Below are 22,807 nucleotides of genomic sequence, written 5' to 3'. Positions count from 1 at the left end.
GAGTTAGTACTACAAAGTATTGAGATTGTATGTTTTATTTACTTATATTATTTATTTGTGTCTTTATTTTTAGCAAAACTTGTCATTATACTCTAATATCTCTCTTTATCACAGTCATCTTCCTTCTTTTTCTCCAAACGTACAGCTTCATCATATGTTGGTAACTTCATTTCTTGAACATTTTGATATTCCGGTGGCTTTTCAATCATTATTGAGGGGAGTTGTTGTTGATTTCGTTGTGAAACTGCTGCTGTTGCTGGTGCTAAAATAAATGGAATTGTTAGTTCTGATTTTAATTAATTCCAAAGAGTATAAAGAATGCTGAAATGTTCTAAATTCAGGGTTAAATCACTGTTTAAAACATATCAAATTCGAGACCTTACTTCCACCCTCACCCTTAGAGCTTTACCCGAGAAACCACATGGCGTGGATATGACCAAAAATCTGACTCAAACTGACTTAACTCTAGCCAGATCTGATCTGGATTTGAGTCAGAGTAACGCTGACCTGAAGTCTGATCTCCGTCATTTCTACTTCATGTGCTTTCAGGGTAAGTAAACATAATTAAACGACCCTTAGTACTATGACTTAATTTTGGAATACTTGACATTCCTTATGGTTTCCCGAAGTCTCAGTTTAGACAATTTTTCTATACCGACAGCGAGACCGAGACAGAAACCTAGACTGAGACTAATATTGTAAGAAATTTCAAGAACTACTCACTATTTTGACTTGAATCTCTTCTGTAACAACAAATAAAACTATAACAGAAGCTCCAACAGATCACAATAAATGGAAAGCAAACCGGAACGAACAGGAGTATCAGCAAAACTACAAACCACACCTGCCAAGATTCCATTTCAATTCTTTAATTATTAATTCTGTCCGATTTTTTTGTCGATTTGTTCAACAAATGCTTATTAACTGACAATTTTTTTGCAAAAATTTGCCGTTATCAAAAGTGATAATTTTGTGCATTCCAATATTAGATAAAGCTGGTCATAAAAGTTATTAGTCATAGTTTTTGGATTGATCCTCTTACCTGCAGTTTGTTGACGGACGAGCTTTTCATAGCGGATTACTATCTTAGCGCAGATGACTATCGGTACAAAAATAGTACCTAAAATTATTATAATATAAAAAAGTTGAACAAACATAAGAAAAAGTCAAGACTTATTTTGTTTAATAACAGTAAATGACTAACAAGTGTCGATGAAATTGACTGTAAAATTTATTATTTGATAAAAAGTTGATGACTTTCGATAGATTACGAATGTCAAAAATACGAGGCGTACTATAAGAAGTGGGTAGTAGGGGGTGTGCTGAACCCCTTCAATATCTCTTAATCATATCCCCCTCATTCGGTGCCTTGCAGAAATGTGGCACCTTCTCCGTTGGATTTAGGTTTGGAGGTTTGCTTAGTTTTGGCTGCTTTTGCATCTTCGATTCCTTTGGCATCATAATGATTGCATGTTGGGTTAGAATTTGTGGTTTATTGGGATTGTGGAGTCTTTCTCGATTTATCGAAGATTGCTCAACAAATTGAGGTTGAAGAGTGATGTTTTGGGTAGCTGGCTGCTCAGTTGACATGGTGACTTCTTAAGAGTAAAGAAAATTCAATTATTGAACATTATTGACCCATTTTCTAGACATAAGTTAGCTTATAATATCTAAAATAGCTTTGAAATATTCAAAAATTGGAACCAAGACCGACTTGACTCTAGCTTGAGGCTGGATTTTCAATAATCTCTAATCCGTGTGCCATTCGCATATTCCTCGATCCAAACAATTCAGTTATCAAGAGTATATTAAGTAAACGTGATTCAACATACCATTATGCTGCTCCTGATCTTCATGCTGTTCTGACTGATCATGTTTATATTTTTTATAAAATCGATAGCGACGGTAACACATATGAATTATAACGGATGCAATAACAATGGGAAAAACGATTAATGGCCAATTGCTAAGCTTAAACCCCATTTTGAACTGACAACTTTAACTCTTCAAACAAAATTCGTGAGACTAATTTTGCTTAACATCGCAAAAAAAATGCTTAATCGATTATTGCAGGGTTTAAGCTACAAAATTCTAGTTCAGATTGTATTAAGTTTGGAAGTATCATATGAGAAAATCCTCAAAATACAGCTTTTTCGAGAGGAAATTCGCTTCGATCTAAAGAAATAATCTCAGAATTTCATCAAGAAAGAGGTCAAACCGCCTTACATCCCCAGGCCGTGCTCCTGAATTTGATAATACAAATGAGTAGCTTTTATCAAGGGGTAATTAAGGTGATAACAATGCAATCAAATGGAAATAGAATTCTGCAAATTTTATTGAATTTATTTCAATTGTAAATATCATTAATAGATTATCCTGAGTAGCAAAAGTCGGTTAATCGATCCAAAATCCTGGACCAGGTAGGTTTGACTCAGATATGATGCCAGATTGAACTGAATCCGGTTATTAAATCTTTATTAATCAATTTTTACTTTATTTTGACATTAAATCACACAATAGTAGCAAAATAAATTTACTGTTAGTTCCTAATATCTCTTAATCATATCCCCATCGTTCGGTGCCTTACAAAAATGTGGCAATTTCTCTTTCGGTTTGTAATACACAGCGTTGCTTGGTTTTGGTGCTTTTGGCTGCTTTGGCATTTTCGGCTGCTTATGTACTTTTGGTTCCTTTGGCATCATAATGATTGTTTGTTGTTGGGTCACTTGTGGTTTAGTGTTTTGTAGTCTTTCTCGATTTATTGAAGATTGTTCAGCAAATTGAGATTGAGGAGCGGTATTTTGGGCTGTTGGTTGACCAGTTGATGCGGTAGCTGATAAAGATTATTGAGATTGAACATAATTGACTGGTTTTTGGACATATCTTAGACAAGAGTCAAACTTGCCAGACTGTATTCTCAACAGATACAGTCAAAACATCAAACAACTCAGTAAGTAAGCACATTCAAGCACATAAATCACTATAAACATCAACTTACCATTTTGTTGCTTCTGTTTTCTATATTCTTCCATTATATTCCGACGACTCCATACTCCTATCACTGCAGATCCTAACAATAGAGCTGGACCAATAAAATATGGCCAATAATCCATTTTGAATTGACAATTTTAACTTAATCTGCCTGAATTATTTCATTTAATAGCGTAAACAAGTGATTTGAACGATTTTGACAGGGTCGAAGTCTAAAATTTAGGGGAAACTAGGTTTTATGGCTTTAAATTGGGTTTAGGTCATGGATGGGATGAGTATTCTAATAGTAAATGCAGGTCTGATCCTCTTCTACTCCCTGACTATGCCCCTGACCTTTGATAATACAAATGAATAGCTATTATCAATAGATAATAGAACTGATAACAAATAAACAACACAATCAAATACAATTAGATGTCTAGCAAGTATTAGAGCTGTTTACCAAACTTTATTTATTCTATTTCACATGCTTTTATGGACAATAATGTTTATTTCTGAGTTTCACATTGTTTAGTTCCAAAAAAGTACCGAATCTCATCACAGCTGCTACCTCACAGCATCATCTGTCTCTAAACTACTCGTAGCTTCATTATAACTCGGTAAATTAGTCTCAGCAACTTCATTATATGTCGGAAGACTTACTGATCTCACCATTCTAGATCGTTGTGCTGGTGTGCTTGTTGTTTGTTGCTCTGAGTGTCTTCGACGAGTGCTGATTCCCGAAAATTCAAAGATGCTTAGTCTTGGTTGAAAGTTTTGCTGTGGTTGGTCTTCTTGAGGGTGGTGAGATTGGATGTCGTATTCTGAGTCTAAAATGTGATAAGGGAAATTAGTTTATTTGAGGGGATTAGGGTGCAATTAGTGGACCAAACAGCTACTAATACTTTAAAACAAATTCTTGAGAATTGTTCTCAACAAAACAAGAAGTGGACCAAATGTCTGCTATTTGGGAGTGTCAGACTAAAAGCCTTCTGTTGTAACTTAATTTCTACATAGGAACATGGATGCAGTAAGTAAGTAAGAACGTGTAGCTATGAGTTTTGCATTTAAGACACCATGTAATAATGAAAAAATGAACAAATTCATGAAGTTTAGGTTTGATGAGACACAGACACCCGAAACCCAATTGTGGGCAGTGTCTACATTGATCTAGGGTACCCTAAGGAGGGATGAAGGGTCTAGTCCTCATTTTTGGACGAAATTCTTCAATTTTCTAGGGTTTTCTGTCACAAAAATGTAAATAATCCCCTAAATATCTTGGTTACACTTCTAAATTTCATAATATACTACATCAATGTTCATATCAAGCATATGATGCCCTAAAGTGCCCCAAAAACTGACCCAAGGCTCTATTTTCAATCAGAAACTGAACAATAAACCCAAAAACTTGCCATTAAATACTTAAAAAATCAAAGCTTTCTCACCATTCTCATCATATTTATCTCGATTATTGCAAATAATGCAAAATATCATAACTATCAGCAAAATTGATATAAAAGGCGCAGCAATGATCACGAAAATATCCAACATATTGCAAAAATGACAAAAAAGCTTCTGTATGGATAATAAGTAAGCAATACACTAACCTAATTCGATTATTAATGAATGCAATAATGTCAATCATTATCAACAGGACAATAAAGTGATATTTTTTGTGGAATTTCTAGAGATTAAAAATTGGTCGTAAAAGTTTGTTGACAAAGAAAAAAAATGTCAAGTTTCAAGGTTTTTTATTAAATTTTTTAAATATTTGCTAAGATTAAGGTTAAATTATATGCTAGAGTAAAGGTGTTACTGACTAATATCGATCTTTATCGACACAACAGCTGTTTTGTCTGGAACCATGCATTACTTCTTCATAAGTTGGTAAATTGGCATTAATGACTTCTTGGTATGAGGGGAGATCGTCATCTAAAAATGAGAATATGAACCAAATAAGAATATTATTTATTTGTGTCTGTTTCACAGTCTATCTGTCTGTCGGTCAGCCCCGTCATTGTATAGTCCATGTTTCTTGGATGCTTATAGCGTCTCATTTCAGTTATGTCAGTTCTTTCAGTTCAATCAGTCTTTTCCGGTAAGTCAGCTCTGTTAGTCGCATTAGTTTCTCCGAATTCCATTACGTCAATCAGTTCCATCATTCCTATAAGTTCCGCCAGTTCCGTCATCGCCATCACGTAGTCTCGAAGTAGTCTCGTATTTCTACAAATTCCATCAATTCCGTCAATATCATCAGTTGATTCAGCTCCCTCAGTTCAGTTAGTTGTGCCAGTTTAGTTAGTTATAATAGTCCTACCAGTTCTCTGAGTTCTGTCAGTCCCAATATTCATGTCGGCTCCGTCAATCTTGTCAGTCTCAAGGGTCCTATAAGTTTCAATCGTTTCATAAGTCATGTCAGTCCGATCAGTTACCTCAATTCTAACAGTTCGCTCAGTTTGATCAATTATATTAGCTTCAACAATCCCATCAGCCTCACCAGTCTCCTTAGTTCTACCAGTTCCTTTGTTTTCATTGTCTAATCACCATACTCACTTCCATTATGTCTCTCCCTCCGTCTGATGAATCTATTCACTGACATCTTATAAAATAACAATCCAATCACCAAAACTGCTGTAAATATAATCACTGGAAGTGGACCGTAGTAGAATATAGGAGCCATTTTTAGCTATGCTTGCAATTAATTCCCTGATTTGAGAGTTCAAAAGTGTTGTTTACTTATTTTGTTTACTATTAAAGTGTGACTGATGTTCATTGTAAAGTAATAAAGGATTGTTGATTGTTGACGAAATTTTTTACGGACAATAAAGATTAAAAACGTCACAAAAGATTGTAGGCAGCTCAATAAATTGTAAGAAGGTTTGAATTAAACTTTGATAGGTTGAATCGAGTTTCAATTTGTTCATTTTGGGATGTTCACTTGTTATGTCACGCACTTAGAGGATGAGAGTTTGGGAAGTGGGAATTGAAAGGGAGAAGCGTGAAATGGATGGGCAAAGAATTAGAGCAAAGGGTAAAGGGAAAGGGAAATAGCCAAAAAGATGATTTTGTTGAGTTTTTAAATCAAATTAATTAATTTTATTGAGTATTATTAGCTTAGGAATTTTTGGATTTTTTAATGGTCTAAACCTACTTACACCTGGTGTTCCTGACATATCCATGAATCAGGAATCATGTAGCTACCAAGAATGTGAAGCCAATCATGTGTTTTTGATCAGATTCACACCCTTGAGTACTGTGTACCCCAAATGAGTTAACTGTCCAAACTCTAGAGTATTTGATTCCCAGATTAAGCTTAACATTAAGATTTTGTAATCCCGGCCAATCCAGGGATTCAGTTCATTAAGATCCCGGGGGTTCAATCCCCCATTTACAGTAACTCCTTAATATCTCTCATTCTCAATCCTATAACCACTTTGCACATTAACAGCTTCATAATACGATGGTAGACTCGGATCTACAACTTCATGATATTGAGGCAGGACATCATTTGGTCTCACTCGATTCTCACGAGCTGTTTCAATTTGTCTGCCTGCTTCCGGATCCGGTTGATATCCATTAATTCCAAATTCTTCAAAAAATCTCAACGTGACTTCCGAATATTGTGATCGTTGTGGTCTGACGACTTCTTCAACGGGAAGTGGTTGTGGGTCTGATGGTGTTGGATCTGGTGGTGGACCTGGAGATGGAAAGAGAGCTAATTAGGAATTTGAAGTGATATTGGTATTGTTGGGTCTGTTTGGAAATAAATCATTGATTCTGTTCAATTTCTTCATATCAGATGACTTAGCAGATTGTGATACAAAGTACTATTTCTGTTATCAAGCACATGATACGCTCGTGATAATCAAGAGGCTTACCTAAGGAGGGCTTCTGAAGGTCGAATCCCATCTCTTCATCCCTATTTTGGGCAAATTCTTTGAATTTTTAAGGTTTTTTGAGACAAAAAGTACCAAACCCCACAGGAACTTCATCTTATTGCCCTTAGTATGAATGTTCCTTCATACTCCTTGACATGACGAGGTAGGGGTTGACCCTGGGGGTTGGATTAGGGTTGCGGAGTAGGAGGAAAGAGTAAGAGTTAGGGTAGGGATAGATAGGGATGGATAGGGATGGATAGGGATGGATAGGGATGGATAGGGATGTATAGGGATGGATAGGGATGGATAGGGATGGATAGGGATGGATAGGGATGGGTAGAGATGTGGTAGGTGACAGTATGCCCCCTTCCTCGCTCCTATAAATCACTTCTATTGACATTTCAATCCCCAAATGCCCAACTAACCTCAAATTCACCCTTAACTACTCACCATGTCTCTCACGATATCTCTTGCTGAACTTATAAGCCAAAAAAGCCAGCAAAAATGTAGCAGAAGTAATTCCAATGGACAGTGATGTTCCGAGAATTATTCCTTCTGTATCAGACATAAACTTTTAAACTCAAAAATCAATAAAAAAACACAAAAAAAAAATTATTTTAGTGCCAGACTCAACGTGCTTTGTTTAGAATTCGCTAAATGACTAATAAATTTTGATATTGAAAGGTTTCTTTTTGTTGTTGCTGATAAAAGGAATGGCTTGATAAAAATAAAAATTTTTGAAATTGCGTCAGAGATTACGGCTGTGGAATGAGATTATTTATAGTAGTTTATTTTTACGTAATTTTTGAGGCAGGCAGCAAGCACAAAAATGTCGACAGAGACGAAAATAGCTTTTGTTGATGTTTATTAGGTGATAATGGGAATTCCTGAGGATTTCGTTTGTTAGTTTGAAGTGTGTTGAGTCAGAATTGATGGAATTTGAGTTTATTTTGATTGGATCACATGGCTGTAATTAATGACTTAACTGATATGTAGAGAATTTGTCATATCAAGCCTTATTTAGATTCAAGAGCTTGTCCAGGGTGTTTAGGGGATCTGAGTGTCGACGTACATTCAGATAAGGTTCGGTAAGTCGCACCTGAAAGCTCAGACAATCTATTTCATGTTCAAATAGCAATAATTGAGTTAATTACCATGTAAAATATCAAAACTAATCATTTATTCATTAATTATTTATAAAAATATCAATTAGAGTCACAAAATATTTGAGATTTTGATCCATTCCATCATGAGATCAAGTGCTTTATTTGAAATAACATGAATCTTTGCATAGGCTGCACAAGACACATTTTAAACTTATTTTAGGAATATCTTCAATATCAGGATGATCCATGAATCTTAAATCACGAAGTATCCTTCAAAAAAGGACTCAGGTATCCGAGGGTTCAAGAAGCATGCTTATTCTGTTGCATGAACACGCTCATTTAGATGCTCATTGCCTGTTAGATTTATCTTCTATTATCATCTAATTGAATTGAACTTAAATTCTCAACACTTGTTGCTTCATGATATGTTGGTAAATGTGGATCAGAGACTTCATGATATCCTGGAAGACTAGTTGGTCTGTTTACCGGTTGATTCGGTTGCGTTCTTGAATTTTGATATCCTGTTGACTCTCTCGGTTGTCTGCTTATTCCAGACTCATCACTAAAATTAACTGTTGTTTGGGGATATTCACCTCGTCTATAGCCTTGCGGATTTTGGGTTGATTCGGTGGTTCGGGGTTCTGAAATAATGTAAATTAGATTAAATTGATGCTATTGGAATTAGTGAGCTGCAGGAAGAACTGAGCTACAGACAATCGGACAGTAAAGGCGCAGTTGCTCGGAGTTTGGGTGTTATCCATTCCAAACATGTTTGAAACACAGTTTAGACTGTCTAGTAAATGTGTTTATGTTTCGGACTTATCAAATCAGTTCGATATGACGTCAGAGATTTACAAAAATCAATCTTATCATATACAACAAAAATACGTAGTTTTTGATAAAAACGTGCAAAACTGAGCGGGTCAAATTCCACTCGAGATATAGTAAACGTACAAAAACTTAAATATTGGGTAGAAATCCGATGTTGACATATTTACACGGTTTAATAGAAAATATCGCGGCAAAATCCGGTGAACTGCATTTTTCTTCGTGAAAATGGACCGGATTCAGTCGACAAGGTGCTAAAGCAAGTCACCGTTAAGACGTCGATTTGACAATGCCATACCATGCGATTCGGGTTGAACAAGTTATTTTTAGCATTTGTCTACGATTTAAAGTTCAACAGATAGACAGTACTGAATTTCAGGACAGCACAGACCAGATTGCAATAATCCCAAAGTCCCATCACATCCACATGTCAATAGATTGTGAATACAAAACATATTAATCCTTACGTGACACATCGGTGCAACCAATGCATTTTTTGGCAATAAAATATAATATAAGACAAAATACGACTAATCCAAAGGATATAGCTAATGCAACCACTGCTCCAGACATAAATTATAACAAATATTTGACTTTTAAGTCAGAAACAAAAATTGAGTTCAACCAAACTGTTTTAGTTATCAAAAAATACTGATTTGATTTTTTGCAAAAAGTAATCAAGATATCAAAATGTGTCGATGTTTGGCTGATAAGGAGTTGGGTTTGTTTTTGGAAGAATTAGGGGTGTATTCAGGGAGACCGAAAGGGGGTTTTGGGGGTCGATCTAAACGTGAAGACCTTTGTCTACCAAATAGAGTACTGATCACCTATCCTTCCCACCTTTTCTTCCCGAATGCATCCCTGAGAGCATTTGTACAAAAGCATATAGTTGAATAGCCACAGCCTGTACTACTCGGGCATATTATTGTCTTTTTCTTTCAGATTCAACCATAATTTCCCATAAAACCACAAAAAACCCTTCTTAACAATCTCAAAATTCACCAAAAACTCTTACTTACCATCTCTTTCCAATAAACAGTTTATAGTTTTGTAGACCACAAAATAAAACAGAAAACACAGGCCAACGACTCCGAGGACGATAGCAAAACCAATAATTGAACCAAAATTAGACATAAAATTTATTATTTCTGACAAATTAAATCAATGTTTGTTGATGTAGAATTAGAAAATCACTGATAGATATCTTAAAAATCTATCCAATAGATACAATATCTTGTAATGAGGGAATGTTTGGAAATTGTGTCATACTTAAAGGGAGGAAGGTGATCACGATGGCACTCTAATAACTCATGGGGAGATGCTATCATTAGCGATCATAATGCACTGGGCATCCGTAATTGGCAAGTGGTTAAAACCGATAGAGATAGAGTCAGGAGAAGGAGGAGGGGTCTGGGTTTTACAAAATTTACTCAAGAAAGGCTCAAAAATGACTTTATTACACACATCATTTATCAATTATCCCCAACGTGCAGCTCATTTTTATTGATAACAAAAAGGCAGATAAGATTAAAAATCATCAAATCAGCTCACACAAAATTTTGTGAATTTATTTATCATTTTAATCAAACCCGAGCAACACAAAACTAATCAGCGTGGCTCTAGGCTTGGGCTGAATTTGGTGAAATTTTGGGGTCGGATACAGGTGTCCATGTGTTCCAGAAGTGCCAAATCATAACATTACTCGTCTATTTCTAGTCCATGTGTATTTTGGCCACTGATCTCAACCAATAGAATGAGAATTTATGTCTATGGACGTCCAGCAAAGTAAGTATCCAACTTAAAATCTCCATATTGGATCCAATCTTTAATCTTAAGTTTCTTTGATTCAGGTAGCATCTTCAAGGTTATATTATCAAGCATGATAAGCACTTCCTTAAAATATCAAGTATAATCTCCTTCAAGGTCTCTAATAAGTACTCAAAAATGAACATCAGAATCGATAATCCATACAAAACCATCCAAAAAACAGCAAGCCTTTTAAGATCCTCAAATTGTATCAATTTTCCATAATTTCCATCAACTTTGACACTTTTTCCAAAAAAATTAGTTTTATGCTTCTCACTCAGATATTGAGTTATTCCAGATGTAAAAAGCTTATCTACAGTTACCCGAAAATCCTCAGCAAAAAACGAATGTCTCATAATTGACAATGCAAAGGTGATTTTAGGCAGCTTCAACTCCTCAATAATTGATATCTGGTTATTGCATGCCCTTTGATACATTGGAAATTCCTCACGTCCAACTAGAAATAAAACGTTTTCATCCTCAATGTTTTCGCATAGGAATTTGTAGGTATGCGAACAGTAGCTGTTGATTTTGACACCTTCCCTGGAATGATGTTGATGATAATTTGAGATTCAAGGGGTGTGGAACTAAGAGAGAATCAAGGAATCAAGGAATCCAGGAATCAAGGAATCAAGGAATCAAGGAATCAAGGAATCAAGGAATCAAGGAATCAAGGAATCAAGGAATCAAGGAATCAAGGAATCAAGGAATCAAGGAATCAAGGAATCAAGGAATCAAGGAACCAAGGAATTAAGGAACCAAAGAGCCAAGGAACCAAATAACCAATGGCGTATCCAAAAGAAAGGAGGAAGAGATGGGTGTTGGGTGTTGGGTGGCTCCCTACCCCTAAGGCTACGTCCTTGTCTGAACAGATTAATCAAATTTTTCATCAATTTTTGGTCATTTTTGGACATTTCTGAATAATTTCTTAACAGACAATGATCATGCTCAATTGGTGTCTTGATGGAGTGACCCCAATTCACCACGATGACATCAAGGCACCATACAGGAGCTTAACCAGGGGTTTAAAACCATCCCTCTGTCCTGAACACACCCTAGACACCAAAGTTGACAGTAAACTGCTATTTGAACCCCAAAGTCCAACTCCAGTTGAGTCCAGACCTCAAAATTCAGTCCTCCCAACTCTCCCTGACACCACATAATCATCCCCAATGTCTCCTAAAACTCCCATCAGTTCCACACCCTTGATATCCTTGACATCCTCTCAAATACATCAAAAAAGTTCCTTACCATCCTTCAGCTATTATATCATACTCAATTATACATGAATAAATTGTGTAATTTCCATCAATTAGATCTTGTACAGTTCTCGGTTCCTGTTTATTTGCCTTTGCTGTCATAAGTCCAACCATCTGACTCCAATAGCAAATCCTCAATATCAGACACAATCCAATAATCAAAATGACCAAAAATCGTCCAAAATTAGCACGCGGAAGCTTCTTTTGTTGACTTCCAAAGGCAATTTGAAGGACATTTAGTGCTGGTTTGGTTAGTTCCTTGTTTGGACTGATTCTGACAGTTCCAAACCGCAAATTGATGTAGAAGATGATGATAAAGGAAACAATGATTGAGGTTAGGACGGCATTCCAGGTTAGGACCCCAAATGGTGCTGTATAGATGTTGTGGATGCTCTGGAATCTTGTGGATATGACCAGGACTGGTTCGTATTCATGTAAGGATGTTGTTAAGTAGCTGTATGTGTACCCGACTTCTAACAAATTGAATATAATCAGCGGATACCTTAGCTGTCCACTACGTCCATAATCATCCTCAATAATCTCATTACTGATCCTATATCTAGCCTCAAAATTATGCAGATCAGCAAATATGTCAAAAATGTCGACCATTAAGCCACTCGGTTCCATTATTTGCCTAATAAATAAAAGAAAGGTCACACAATCAGCCGGCAGGTACATGCAGTCAGTGATTGTTCTGGCATAATTTAGGAAGTAAATCATTTGTCCCATTTTGGCATTGATCAGCAATGGACATCCATTAAGGTTCTTGTACTTGTTGTAATTTTGAGTCTTGTTGGTGAACATGTTCAGCCTTTTGTCAAATTTATAGACAATGTCGTAGGAAGTCATCCTGCAATTGTAGACAACAGTCAGCAAAAAGATGTAATTTTTGGTATTGTAGATGAGGAAGTCATGCGAATGCAGCGATAGAATGTCATCATCTAGTTCCGTTTCCGACAAGCTTATGTCATCGACGTAAATCAGGACATCCAGCATGTGCTCAAAATTATAATTTTCCCGCAAATTTCTCAAATATTTTTGAAGACTTTGACGGTTCTGCATGATGATTAGCGCTGGATGCTCAATTTGTGGACGGTATGAGAAGGACCTTATTGGAACTTTGTCCATTAATCTGCTGACAGTTCCACTTACGATGGCATTAAGCCTTGCTGTTGGAATTTCATTCAAAATTAGGTCAAATTTTATTGATTTTTTGATGAAAATGTCATCACAAATTGAGGATATGAAGGTTGATATGATTTCGGCTTCGGGACTTTTGTGAGGATTGATTTCTGGTATTTGACATGAAGCTATAAAAATTGTTGAAATTGTCACAAAAATTAGCACAAAATTCATGACTATTTAATTTAAAAATGCGGAATTGAATTTTTATTAGAATTTTTTAATTGATTTTTTCCAAAGTTTGGGGACTGTACAGTTATGATGTCATGCTTGTAGTGAGGAGGAGGATTGGAGATTTTGTGATAATTTAAGCAATGAAGCTTATTGTCAATTGAGGATTTGTGACAAAAGTGTAAGGGAATGTTCGGACATTATGTTAGGCTAAAAGGTCGACTGTGTAAGATCCGACCCGACTCCTAGGTTCCTCCCCAAATTTCAATAAAATTCCCATATAAATTCCTATCGGAACTCTTCAAAAATTGTTCAAGGTGAGACAAAATCAACTCAACCATATCCTCATATCCTCTTACAAGACCAATACATAACAAGTGTAAGACCCTTAAGGGAAGACCTCCTCCGCATACATAACAACCCTTTGTAACAAAATCATGAACCAGAATTCAGACTATATCCATCTTAGTGCTACATAACTTACGTACGATTCCCTAAAGAGTATTAAAAAGCCGGTTTTTATTGAGTTGCGTGATAAGTAAACGGCCTCTTGGAAATTTCCCAAAAATTCTATTGACTAAAGATAGTGTCTTTCAATTTTCATAAAATATTGGAACATTTAGAGGTTATAATGTTCACGGCAGCTCGAAATCGGTCTAACTATTAAAAAAAAATCCAATATGATGCTAATGAAATGTCTCAACTTTGATGAATTCTCAAGTTTGGACAAATTGGATTAAAACCTCTTACTTACTTACTTTCTTCATTGGATGGGTCGCACAAGGACCCATTGCCGCGCAGATAGAACATCAAAAGCCGGCTCTATCCTTCGACAATCATATGTCGAAGAATTCGAATTTGAGACGGCCACACTCTGGTTCGAGGAATTTAACATCCTTTTCTACACATCAAATCCAGGCATCTTTTGATCTTCCTCGAGATCTCAATCTACAAAGTCAAATCCTGTCACCCTATACACTAGGTGATCTTGACTGTATACATATCTAGCCCATCTCGAACGATTTACCCGAAGACCTGGAATGATGTCAGCCTCTGGAAAGAGCTTAAATAGCCCATCATTATATCCTGATCGTGATCGATTCTAACCTCAAAATTAAACACAAAACCCAACTCTTAATTTTTGAACTTCAACTTCATATTCGGCATCCAAAAAAACCCACAACAAGTTCACATTCAATTTCCAGGCGGTAATTCCAACAGACATCAGAACAAAGACGTAAAAAAACAATGTGGAAATTAACCGTGAACTTGAAAATATTTTTAATAATTTTATTCATCCAGTTCCAATCAACAATCAGCACATATGGATACGACTCAATCATTACAGCACCAGCCACAGCAATTGTTGAAGTTTGTGATGAATTTTTCATCAAAAAATCATCAGAATTTGATGTGATTATTTATGGACGAATGTCATGGCATTTGCATGACATTGTTGGTGCCTTTATGGAAATTAAAGGAAATAAGTCAGCCACAACAATCCATTATGTCCAAAATTCGAGATATTTTAAGCCACAATTGGACAAATCAGCTTTAATTTTCTTCCCAACGGAATTTTTAATGTTTGAATTTTTCAAAAATCCAAGATTAATTAACATAAGTCCAGTTGACTTTAAGTTCCTGCTGTATATCGATGAAGTGCCTAAGGATGTTCCAATTATATCCAATTATGTCAATGACATCACAACACCACGATCACATCTGTATTTCTTCTTAAATGACGTTAATCAGGTCCAATTCTACACTTATGACCATTTTACGTCCAATTCCTGCAATAAGCCAAAAATTCAGTTCCTTAATACATTCAACAAACTCAATTTAAAATGGATAAGACCGTTAAAATATCATAAAAAATTTAAAAATTTCAGCAATTGTCCGTTGCTGCTTAGTGAAGTTTTTGGACAGTATTTTCACTTTGAGTATCGGAATTCCGAAATGTTGAGCTGTGCTGTACACACGGACTGCCTAAATTACACAAAAAAGCTCATAGAAACAGAAAAAGCTGACGGAACTTTCGTGGAAATGTTCAAAATGATGTCAAAAAAGTCAAATTTTATGCCAATTTTTTCAATAGTTTCAGGAACTGACTATAAGTTTGCTGCTGACTTTGAAGTTCCGATGATTAAGCTATTTGCTGGAACTATCCTGAACAGCATCCATGGTGACTTTTTCGCAACTGGATTATCAATCAACAGTCACTACATGTTTGCAGTAACTCCAACAGAATTTTATAATAATTATGAAAAGTTATGGCTGCCATTTGATGACGTCACATGGACACTGTTGCTGCTCACATTCATTGTTGCTTTTATTGTCATTTTTATACTGAATTTTGTACCAAAACGATTGAAATTGTTGTTTTATGGTGGAACTGTTCACTCACCAGCACTAAATGTCATTCACATATTCTTTGGAATATCACAAATGAAGCTTCCAGATGCGTCAATTCCGCGACTTATTCTTATGCTCTTTATTACATTTTGTCTCATTTTTCGGACTTGTTATCAAAGTGAATTATTTGAATTTATGACATCGGATATGAGGAAGCCACCGCCAAATACTGTTGAGGATCTTATTGACAGGAATTACACGATTGTGGCTTGTAATAAGGTACAACGGAAGATGTTGATGGATATGAAGGTTTTGGAAAAATACAGGTAAATTGAGATTTATTTTTGGATGTCTATGAGTTCTTCCATGAGTTCCGCCATGAGTTCCGCCATGAGTTCCGCCATGAGTTCCGCCATGAGTTCCGCAATGAGTTCCGCCATGCGTTCGTCCATGCGTTCGTCCATGCGTTCCTCCATTCGTTCCTTTATGCTGCCTCTAAGGCCTCAAACCATAATTTTAACAAATTTCCTTCCTTTTTTAATTTAAGGCACAAAATCCTAATCTACGGCGACTGCGGCTTAATGTACAACCTATACTGTGACAATTACGACAAAGTTTCATCCAAGCTTGCCTTTTTCTTCGAGGACATCCAATATTCATCCCTAAATTCATTCTGTCAAGGTTCAGCAATTAAATTGAAAAAGTTCCGAAATGACGTCGTCCTGTCATCGTTCCTTACATACAGGAACAGCTTCATTTATGACATTTTAAAAGAAATTTTAGAAAAAATCATCCCAGCTGGAATTCCTCAATATTTGGTTGAGTATCACATGGAACAGGTCTACAAGAAATATGAGCCAATTGAGAATAATGAGCCAAAAGTCCTGACTGTCGATGACTTGACATTTGGTTTTGTTGTGTGGCTCGGATCATGTGGAATTGCTGTTTTGGGCTTCATTTATGAGATTTTAAGATTTAATGTCAATAAAGTTGTGAATGGATTTGCTGGACTTTGGATGCTGTCGAGATTTTTGGACTTGGGGCTGAGAGATGTTGGCTGAATAGTGATGAATGTCTTGCTGTCTGCCATGCTTCCCATGCTACTCCATGCTACCCTCCATGCTTCCCACCATGCTTCCCTCCATGCTTCCCACCATGCTTCCCACCATGCTTCTTCCCATGCTTTCCATGCTACTCCATGCTACCCTCCATGCTTCCCACCATGCTTCCCTCCATGCTTCCCCCATGCTTCCCCCATGCTTTCCATGCTACTCCATGCTTCCCCCTATGCTTCCCACCATGCTTCCCCCTATGCTTCCCACCATGCTTCCCCCATGCTTTCCATGCTACTCCATGCTACCCTCCATGCTTCCCACCATGCTTCCCACCATGCTTCCCCCTATGCTTCCCTCCATGCTTCCCCCAATGCTTCCCTCTATACTTTTCATGCTCCTTCATGCTACTCCATGCTACCTTCCATGCTACCCTCCATGCTACCCTCCATGCTTCCCTCTATGATAAGCAGGAGTGCTGGCTGAAAAGTGCCCAAAATTGGAAAATTTGGAAATTGAACCTTAAAAAATCAAAAAATTGGAACTTCAGCATCAAAACAGCAAAAGCAAGCTGGAACTGGAACCATCCACTGGAAATTGACTACGTGACAGCAACATTGAACTTGAACTTCATGTCTATAAACTTGAAAATAATTTTAATAATTTTATTTTACATTATATCATCAATTTACAGCAACAATACAGCACATGATGCTGACTTTATAGCCATATCAACAGCAATAGCACAAATTTGTGATGAATATTTCATTAAAAAGTCGACAATTTTTGATATTTTAGTTTATGGACAAATGTCATATCATATACGTGACGTCACGAATGCCTTAATATCGGAACTAAGCAGTAAAGCACTAATTAATGTCCAAATAATCAGGAATTTCTCAACATATAACTTTGAATTCAGTCGATCAGCTGTAATAATGTTTAAATCAGACATAGACATGATTGCATTCAGTCACACAGCCAGACTGTCTAATCAATATCCAACAGACATTAAATTTATTATTTATTCAGAATTACTTCCGGACCAGGAGCCAACAATGATTAGATATAAGAATGATATTACTGGATTTATGTCACATTTGTATTTTATTGCTGATATTTATGATTATGTCTATGTCTATACATATGATCACTTTAAAGGCATGGTCTGCAATCAGCCAATGAAATTTTCAATTAATATTTATAATAAAGTCACGAGGAACTGGACGGAGGAGCTTAAATATCATAAAAAATTTCAAAATTTTTACGAATGTCCGTTGGTGCTGAAGGAGAGCTTTGGTCCACTTCTATACCTGGTTGAAGGTGTTGAGGAAGTCAAGAAATGTGAGAAAAGGCACAGAAATGACAATTTTGATTGTGGACTTGTGGTTGATGCCATAACTTTTTATGGAGAGCCAGTTGGTGTTTATGCTGAATTATTTAATATTATGGCTAGAATTGCCAATTTTAAGGCACGATTTAGACTTGAAACTAAACAATATGAAGAACCAAATAAGAATCCAGTCATGAGGATTTATATTGGAACTATCCTGAATGCCTACTATGATAACTTCTTCCCAACTCTTATGTCCATCAATAGCCATTACATGTTTGCAGTCACTCCAACAGAATTTTATAATAATTATGAGAAGTTATGGCTGCCATTTGATGACGTCACATGGACACTGTTGCTGCTAACATTCATTGTTGCTTTTATTGTCATTTTTATACTTAATTTTGTACCAAAACGATTGAAATTGTTGTTTTATGGTGGAACTGTTCACTCACCAGCACTAAATGTCATTCACATATTCTTTGGAATATCACAAATGAAGCTTCCAGATGCGTCAATTCCGCGACTTATTCTTATGCTCTTTATTACATTTTGTCTCATTTTTCGGACTTGTTATCAAAGTGAATTATTTGAATTTATGACATCGGATATGAGGAAGCCACCGCCAAATACTGTTGAGGATCTTATTGACAGGAACTACACGATTAGGGCTACTATATCTCATCAAAGAGTTTTGGAGGAAGTTATTCATGCTGATGATAAAAGGTAAATGATGATTTGTTAGGGATACGTTCAGTTTAAGCGGGGATATGATCAGTTCAGACAGGAATAAGCATAGAACAATTTAATTTGGGATTAGTTCAATAAAATTAGGGACAGGGTCAGTTCAATTTGGGTACTGTTCAGTCTAGGACAAGTTCAGTTCAATCAAGGACAAGTTCAGTTTAATCAAGGATAAGTTCAGTTCAATTTTTAAATTTCTCTATTTTCCAGTAAAAACGTTCTCCTATTAACCTACGAAATGCTATTGAATCTGTACTGTGATATTTATGACAAAGTCAATGCCAAGTATGCCTTCTTCTTAGAGGACATCCAATACATAACATACAATACATTTTGCGATGGAGCTGCTGAAAAACTCAAATTTTTCAATAAACAGAATGGATTATCATCATTTTTGACCAAAAAGCACAGCTTCATACATGATATTTTAGATCAAGTTCTGGACAAGACAATTCCAGCTGGAATTCCTCAATATTTAATGCAATATCATTTCAACTTTGTATTTAAAGGATATCAGTCAGTGACATCAAATGAGCCAAAAGTCCTAACACTTGATGATCTTGCATTTGGATTTGTTTTATGGCTTGTTGCTTGTGTTTTTGCTATTGTTGGATTCATCTATGAACTTATCAAGTTCAGCTTTCAGAGAATTATTTCATACACTTTAGGATTGTGGATTTTTGTGAGATTTTGGAATTTATCACCGCATTAACACCCTGTTTTCATAGTATTAATAACCCAATGTGACCCAAATTTGATTTAAGGTTGATTTTGTGGAAGTTTTGAGGGGTTTTGATACATATCAGGTAGGTTGGGAGTTAGAAGGAAACAGAATGAGAGGGTTGGGGGATTGGAGGTGTGAGAGCTTCAGAGGATATAGAAGAGATCGAACAGCAAGTGGGTTTGAAAGGGTTAGAAAGGTGAGAAAGGTCAGAAAGATCTGACAGGTCAGAAGGAGGATAGATTGGTGGTCGAAGGGCTATAAGCCTTGAGGAAAAAGGAAGTGAGAAGGGTCAGAGGATTCAGAAGTTTGAGTTTCGAGGAAGTTAGACGGATAGAGCTGTGGAGAGCTAGTGGGATAGGGTGATAGAGATATTCGAAGGGCTAGATGTTGGGAGGTTAAGGAGTTGAAAAGAGATAGAGGATTAAAGATAAAGAGGGGTTAGAGGAATAGGAGAATAGAAGGGATTGAAGAGCTAATGGATTAGGTAGTTAGGGAGATGAGAAGGGATTAGAGTATTTTAATGGTCAGAGGGTTAAGAGTGGCGATTGGTTAGAAGGATTGGTAGGTTAGGAAGCTAGGAAGGTGAGAAAAGTAAGATAATTGGAGGGATTTGAGGGATTAGATGGTCAGTGTAATTGAGAAGTTCCAAGGGCTAGTGGGTTAGGGAGGTGAGAAGGATGAGAGGATTGATTAGAAGGGCTAGTTGGTTAGTAAGTAAGAGTGATTGAAAGGATGAAACAGTAGATTGGGAAGTTTGAGAAGTGAGAGGATTAGAGAGCTAGATGGACATAAGTGTAAGAAAGTTAGACGAATGGAAAGTTTTGGTAATTAGAAGTATGACATGGATAGGAGGTTAGATGGTTAAAGGAGTGAGGGGGTTAGAAGTATTGAGTGGTTAAAGAGGCTAAGGGGTGCTGTTCAATTTAATCCAATTTTATTCATTTTTTGACCAAATTTGATCACTTTTGGGTTAATTTTGAACAATTTATTTGTCATATTGATCACTTATCACTCACCTTGAGACGCAAAAAAGCTCAAATCCGGTATTGAAATCACCTATATCCATCACATGTTCAAAACATCCTAATCAATATATTTCCTACAACCATCATGTCATTATTCTATTAATTTGTACCCCAATTAATAAAAAATAAACAATATTTTTGATAATAAATCTCAGTTGTCATTGAAATGTCAAAGAAATCAGTCGAATTTATTAAAATTTTATGAAATTAAGGCACAATTTAATACTTTTTATTATACTTTGTATGATGTATCATAGCTGCACATCAATCAGAGACGACACAAGCTTAATATCATCAATAATATCCGAAATATCCAATGAATTTTTCATCAAAAATTCAATTAAATTTGACATAATTATTTACGGCGACTTCACGTTTCACATGCACGACATCGCAAGTAAAGTCACGGAATTTGTAAGCTGACAAGTTCCTGTATCATTAAAGTATATCCAAAATACATCAAAATATCATTTAAGGCTACAAATGTCAGCTGTAATTTTCATATCAAATGAACTGGAATTGGATAATTTTTCAAAATTATCGGAACTGGAAGTTGTGCATCAAAAGGACATAAAGTTCCTAATTTACACCGACTTTTTGTCCGATGGAGATCCAGTGCTGTCTAAATATGTCACTGACTTGACTTTTTTGAGGTCTTTTTTGTATTATTTTGCTAATTTTCCAACTTTTGTGTCATTTTATACTTATGAGCACTTCCTGGACGGCAGGTGCAATAAGGTACAGCGTGTCATCCTTAATACATTCTATAAATTATCCGGAAAATGGGAAAATCATGTGAAAAGGCATGAAAAATTCCGAAATTTCCACAATTGTCCGTTACTGCTTCAATATGACTTTGGTGAGTTCCTGCATTTTAAGAATCGGAACTTCGAAATTTTAGACTGCATCCGGACAGAAAGGAACGACAAGTGCAATGAATTAGCACAAGAGATTACAGCAACAGAGAAGCCAGACGGCATATTTGTTGAATTATTCAAAATGATGTCACAAATTGGACATTTCAAGCCACGATACTCATTTGACCTCAACATCATCCCACCAACTGAAAATATCGAAATTCCACGAATTAAAATTTATGTCGGACTGTCCAAAAACAGCCATAATGGTGAATTTAAATCAACAAACATGATCCTCAACAGTCACTACATGTTTGCAGTCACTCCAACAGAATTTTATAATAATTATGAGAAGTTATGGTTGCCATTTGATGACGTCACATGGACACTGTTGCTGCTCACATTCATTGTTGCTTTTATTGTCATTTTTATACTGAATTTTGTACCAAGACGATTGAAATTGTTATTTTATGGTGGAACTGTTCATTCACCAGCACTAAATGTCATTCACATATTCTTTGGAATATCACAAATGAAGCTTCCAGATGCGTCAATTCCGCGACTTATTCTTATGCTCTTTATTACATTTTGTCTCATTTTTCGGACTTGTTATCAAAGTGAATTATTTGAATTTATGACATCGGATATGAGGAAGCCACCGCCAAATACTGTTGACGATCTTATTGACAGGAATTATACGATTGTGGCTTGTTTGGGATTTAAGGATACGCTGATGGAAGTTGTGGATGTTGCTGACAGCAGCACATTAATCTATGACAATTGTGACTTATTCCGGTTCCATTACTGCGACAGTTACGACAAAGTTGAGTCCAAGTTGGCATTTTTTACTGAAAATATTGCATATGTGACACTTAATTCCTTCTGTCAAGGAACGACTGGAAAGTTGAAAGATTTTAATACAAAAATTGCTGAGTCATCGTTCCTTACTGTCAGCAGTAGCTTCATTCATGACATTTTAAATGACGTTTTAGATAAGACAATTCCAGCTGGAATTCCTCAATACTTAATTGAGTACCACAGGACATTAATCTATAAGAGATATGAACAGAATATTGACACTGAACCGAGAGTATTGACAGTTGATGACTTGAGCTTTGGATTTGTGATGTGGGCTGCGTCATGTGGAATTGCTGTTGTTGGATTTTTTGTGGAATTGTTGAAGCTGAGTGGAACTAAGATTTATGACAGAACTATTGGATTGCTTGTGTTTTTGAAGGTTTGGGGCAACTTGGGGTGGAACTGAACGTGTCCTCAAACTGAACTTGTCCAAAAACTGAACTTATCCTCAAACTAAACTTGTCCCTAAGCGGAACTTGTCCTTAAGCGGAACTAAACCTTAAGCGGAACTTGTCCTCAAACTGAACTTGTCCTTAAGCGGAACTTGGATCTTAAGCGGAACTTGGACCTTAAGCGGAACTTAGACCTTAAGCGGAACTTAGACCTAAAGCGGAACTTGGACCTTAAGCGGTACTTGGATCTTAAGCGGGAGTTGACCTCAA

General features: G+C 36.2%; 4 protein-coding genes and 4 long non-coding RNA genes across 9 annotated transcripts; 2 read left to right on the top strand and 6 right to left on the bottom strand.

The window, feature by feature from the left end:
* Positions 1-19: 19 nt before the first annotated feature.
* LOC139100359 (uncharacterized) lies at positions 20-2,029 on the bottom strand. Its single transcript, XR_011545443.1, has 3 exons — positions 1,833-2,029; positions 1,043-1,598; positions 20-262 (listed from the first exon to the last, which is right to left on the bottom strand). It is a non-coding gene; the product is annotated as an uncharacterized lncRNA (long non-coding RNA).
* A 419-nt stretch (positions 2,030-2,448) lies between these two features.
* On the bottom strand, positions 2,449-3,170 carry LOC139100357 (uncharacterized). The gene is made up of 2 exons (XM_070652977.1): positions 2,999-3,170; positions 2,449-2,833 (listed from the first exon to the last, which is right to left on the bottom strand). The coding sequence occupies exons 1-2, from the start codon at positions 3,111-3,113 to the stop codon at positions 2,547-2,549; spliced, it is 402 nt and encodes a 133-aa protein (XP_070509078.1). The 5' UTR covers positions 3,114-3,170; the 3' UTR covers positions 2,449-2,546.
* Positions 3,171-3,396: 226 nt separating this feature from the next.
* On the bottom strand, positions 3,397-4,581 carry LOC139100360 (uncharacterized). Its single transcript, XR_011545444.1, has 2 exons — positions 4,416-4,581; positions 3,397-3,800 (listed from the first exon to the last, which is right to left on the bottom strand). It is a non-coding gene; the product is annotated as an uncharacterized lncRNA (long non-coding RNA).
* Positions 4,582-4,681: 100 nt separating this feature from the next.
* On the bottom strand, positions 4,682-5,736 carry LOC139100341 (uncharacterized). The gene is made up of 2 exons (XR_011545439.1): positions 5,524-5,736; positions 4,682-4,902 (listed from the first exon to the last, which is right to left on the bottom strand). It is a non-coding gene; the product is annotated as an uncharacterized lncRNA (long non-coding RNA).
* Positions 5,737-6,039: 303 nt separating this feature from the next.
* LOC139100340 (uncharacterized) lies at positions 6,040-7,494 on the bottom strand. Its single transcript, XM_070652960.1, has 2 exons — positions 7,299-7,494; positions 6,040-6,667 (listed from the first exon to the last, which is right to left on the bottom strand). Exons 1-2 carry the CDS (start codon positions 7,414-7,416, stop codon positions 6,372-6,374), a joined length of 414 nt encoding a protein of 137 aa, XP_070509061.1. The 5' UTR covers positions 7,417-7,494; the 3' UTR covers positions 6,040-6,371.
* A 504-nt stretch (positions 7,495-7,998) lies between these two features.
* On the bottom strand, positions 7,999-9,986 carry LOC139100342 (uncharacterized). The gene is made up of 2 exons (XR_011545440.1): positions 9,802-9,986; positions 7,999-8,595 (listed from the first exon to the last, which is right to left on the bottom strand). It is a non-coding gene; the product is annotated as an uncharacterized lncRNA (long non-coding RNA).
* Positions 9,987-14,072: 4,086 nt separating this feature from the next.
* Positions 14,073-16,632, top strand: LOC139100218 (uncharacterized). Of its 2 annotated transcripts, XM_070652827.1 has the most exons (3): positions 14,073-14,437; positions 14,503-15,878; positions 16,100-16,632. In XM_070652827.1, the coding sequence occupies exons 2-3, from the start codon at positions 14,632-14,634 to the stop codon at positions 16,611-16,613; spliced, it is 1,761 nt and encodes a 586-aa protein (XP_070508928.1). In that variant the 5' UTR covers positions 14,073-14,437; positions 14,503-14,631; the 3' UTR covers positions 16,614-16,632. The 2 variants fall into 2 exon arrangements, with proteins under 2 accessions (XP_070508928.1, XP_070508927.1); XM_070652826.1 differs by having other exon boundaries at positions 14,073-15,878.
* A 118-nt stretch (positions 16,633-16,750) lies between these two features.
* On the top strand, positions 16,751-20,579 carry LOC139100217 (uncharacterized). The gene is made up of 2 exons (XM_070652825.1): positions 16,751-18,663; positions 18,892-20,579. Exons 1-2 carry the CDS (start codon positions 16,751-16,753, stop codon positions 19,391-19,393), a joined length of 2,415 nt encoding a protein of 804 aa, XP_070508926.1. The 3' UTR covers positions 19,394-20,579.
* Positions 20,580-22,807: the final 2,228 nt, after the last annotated feature.

The sequence above is a fragment of the Chironomus tepperi genome, unplaced genomic scaffold, assembly GCF_022539635.2.
Source record: "Chironomus tepperi strain 1889 unplaced genomic scaffold, CSIRO-AGI_Ctep_v1 contig_58, whole genome shotgun sequence".
NCBI classification, from domain to species: domain Eukaryota; kingdom Metazoa; phylum Arthropoda; class Insecta; order Diptera; family Chironomidae; genus Chironomus; species Chironomus tepperi.
Note: the sequence above shows the minus strand (reverse complement) of the source record. Positions and strands in the feature narration are given on the sequence as shown.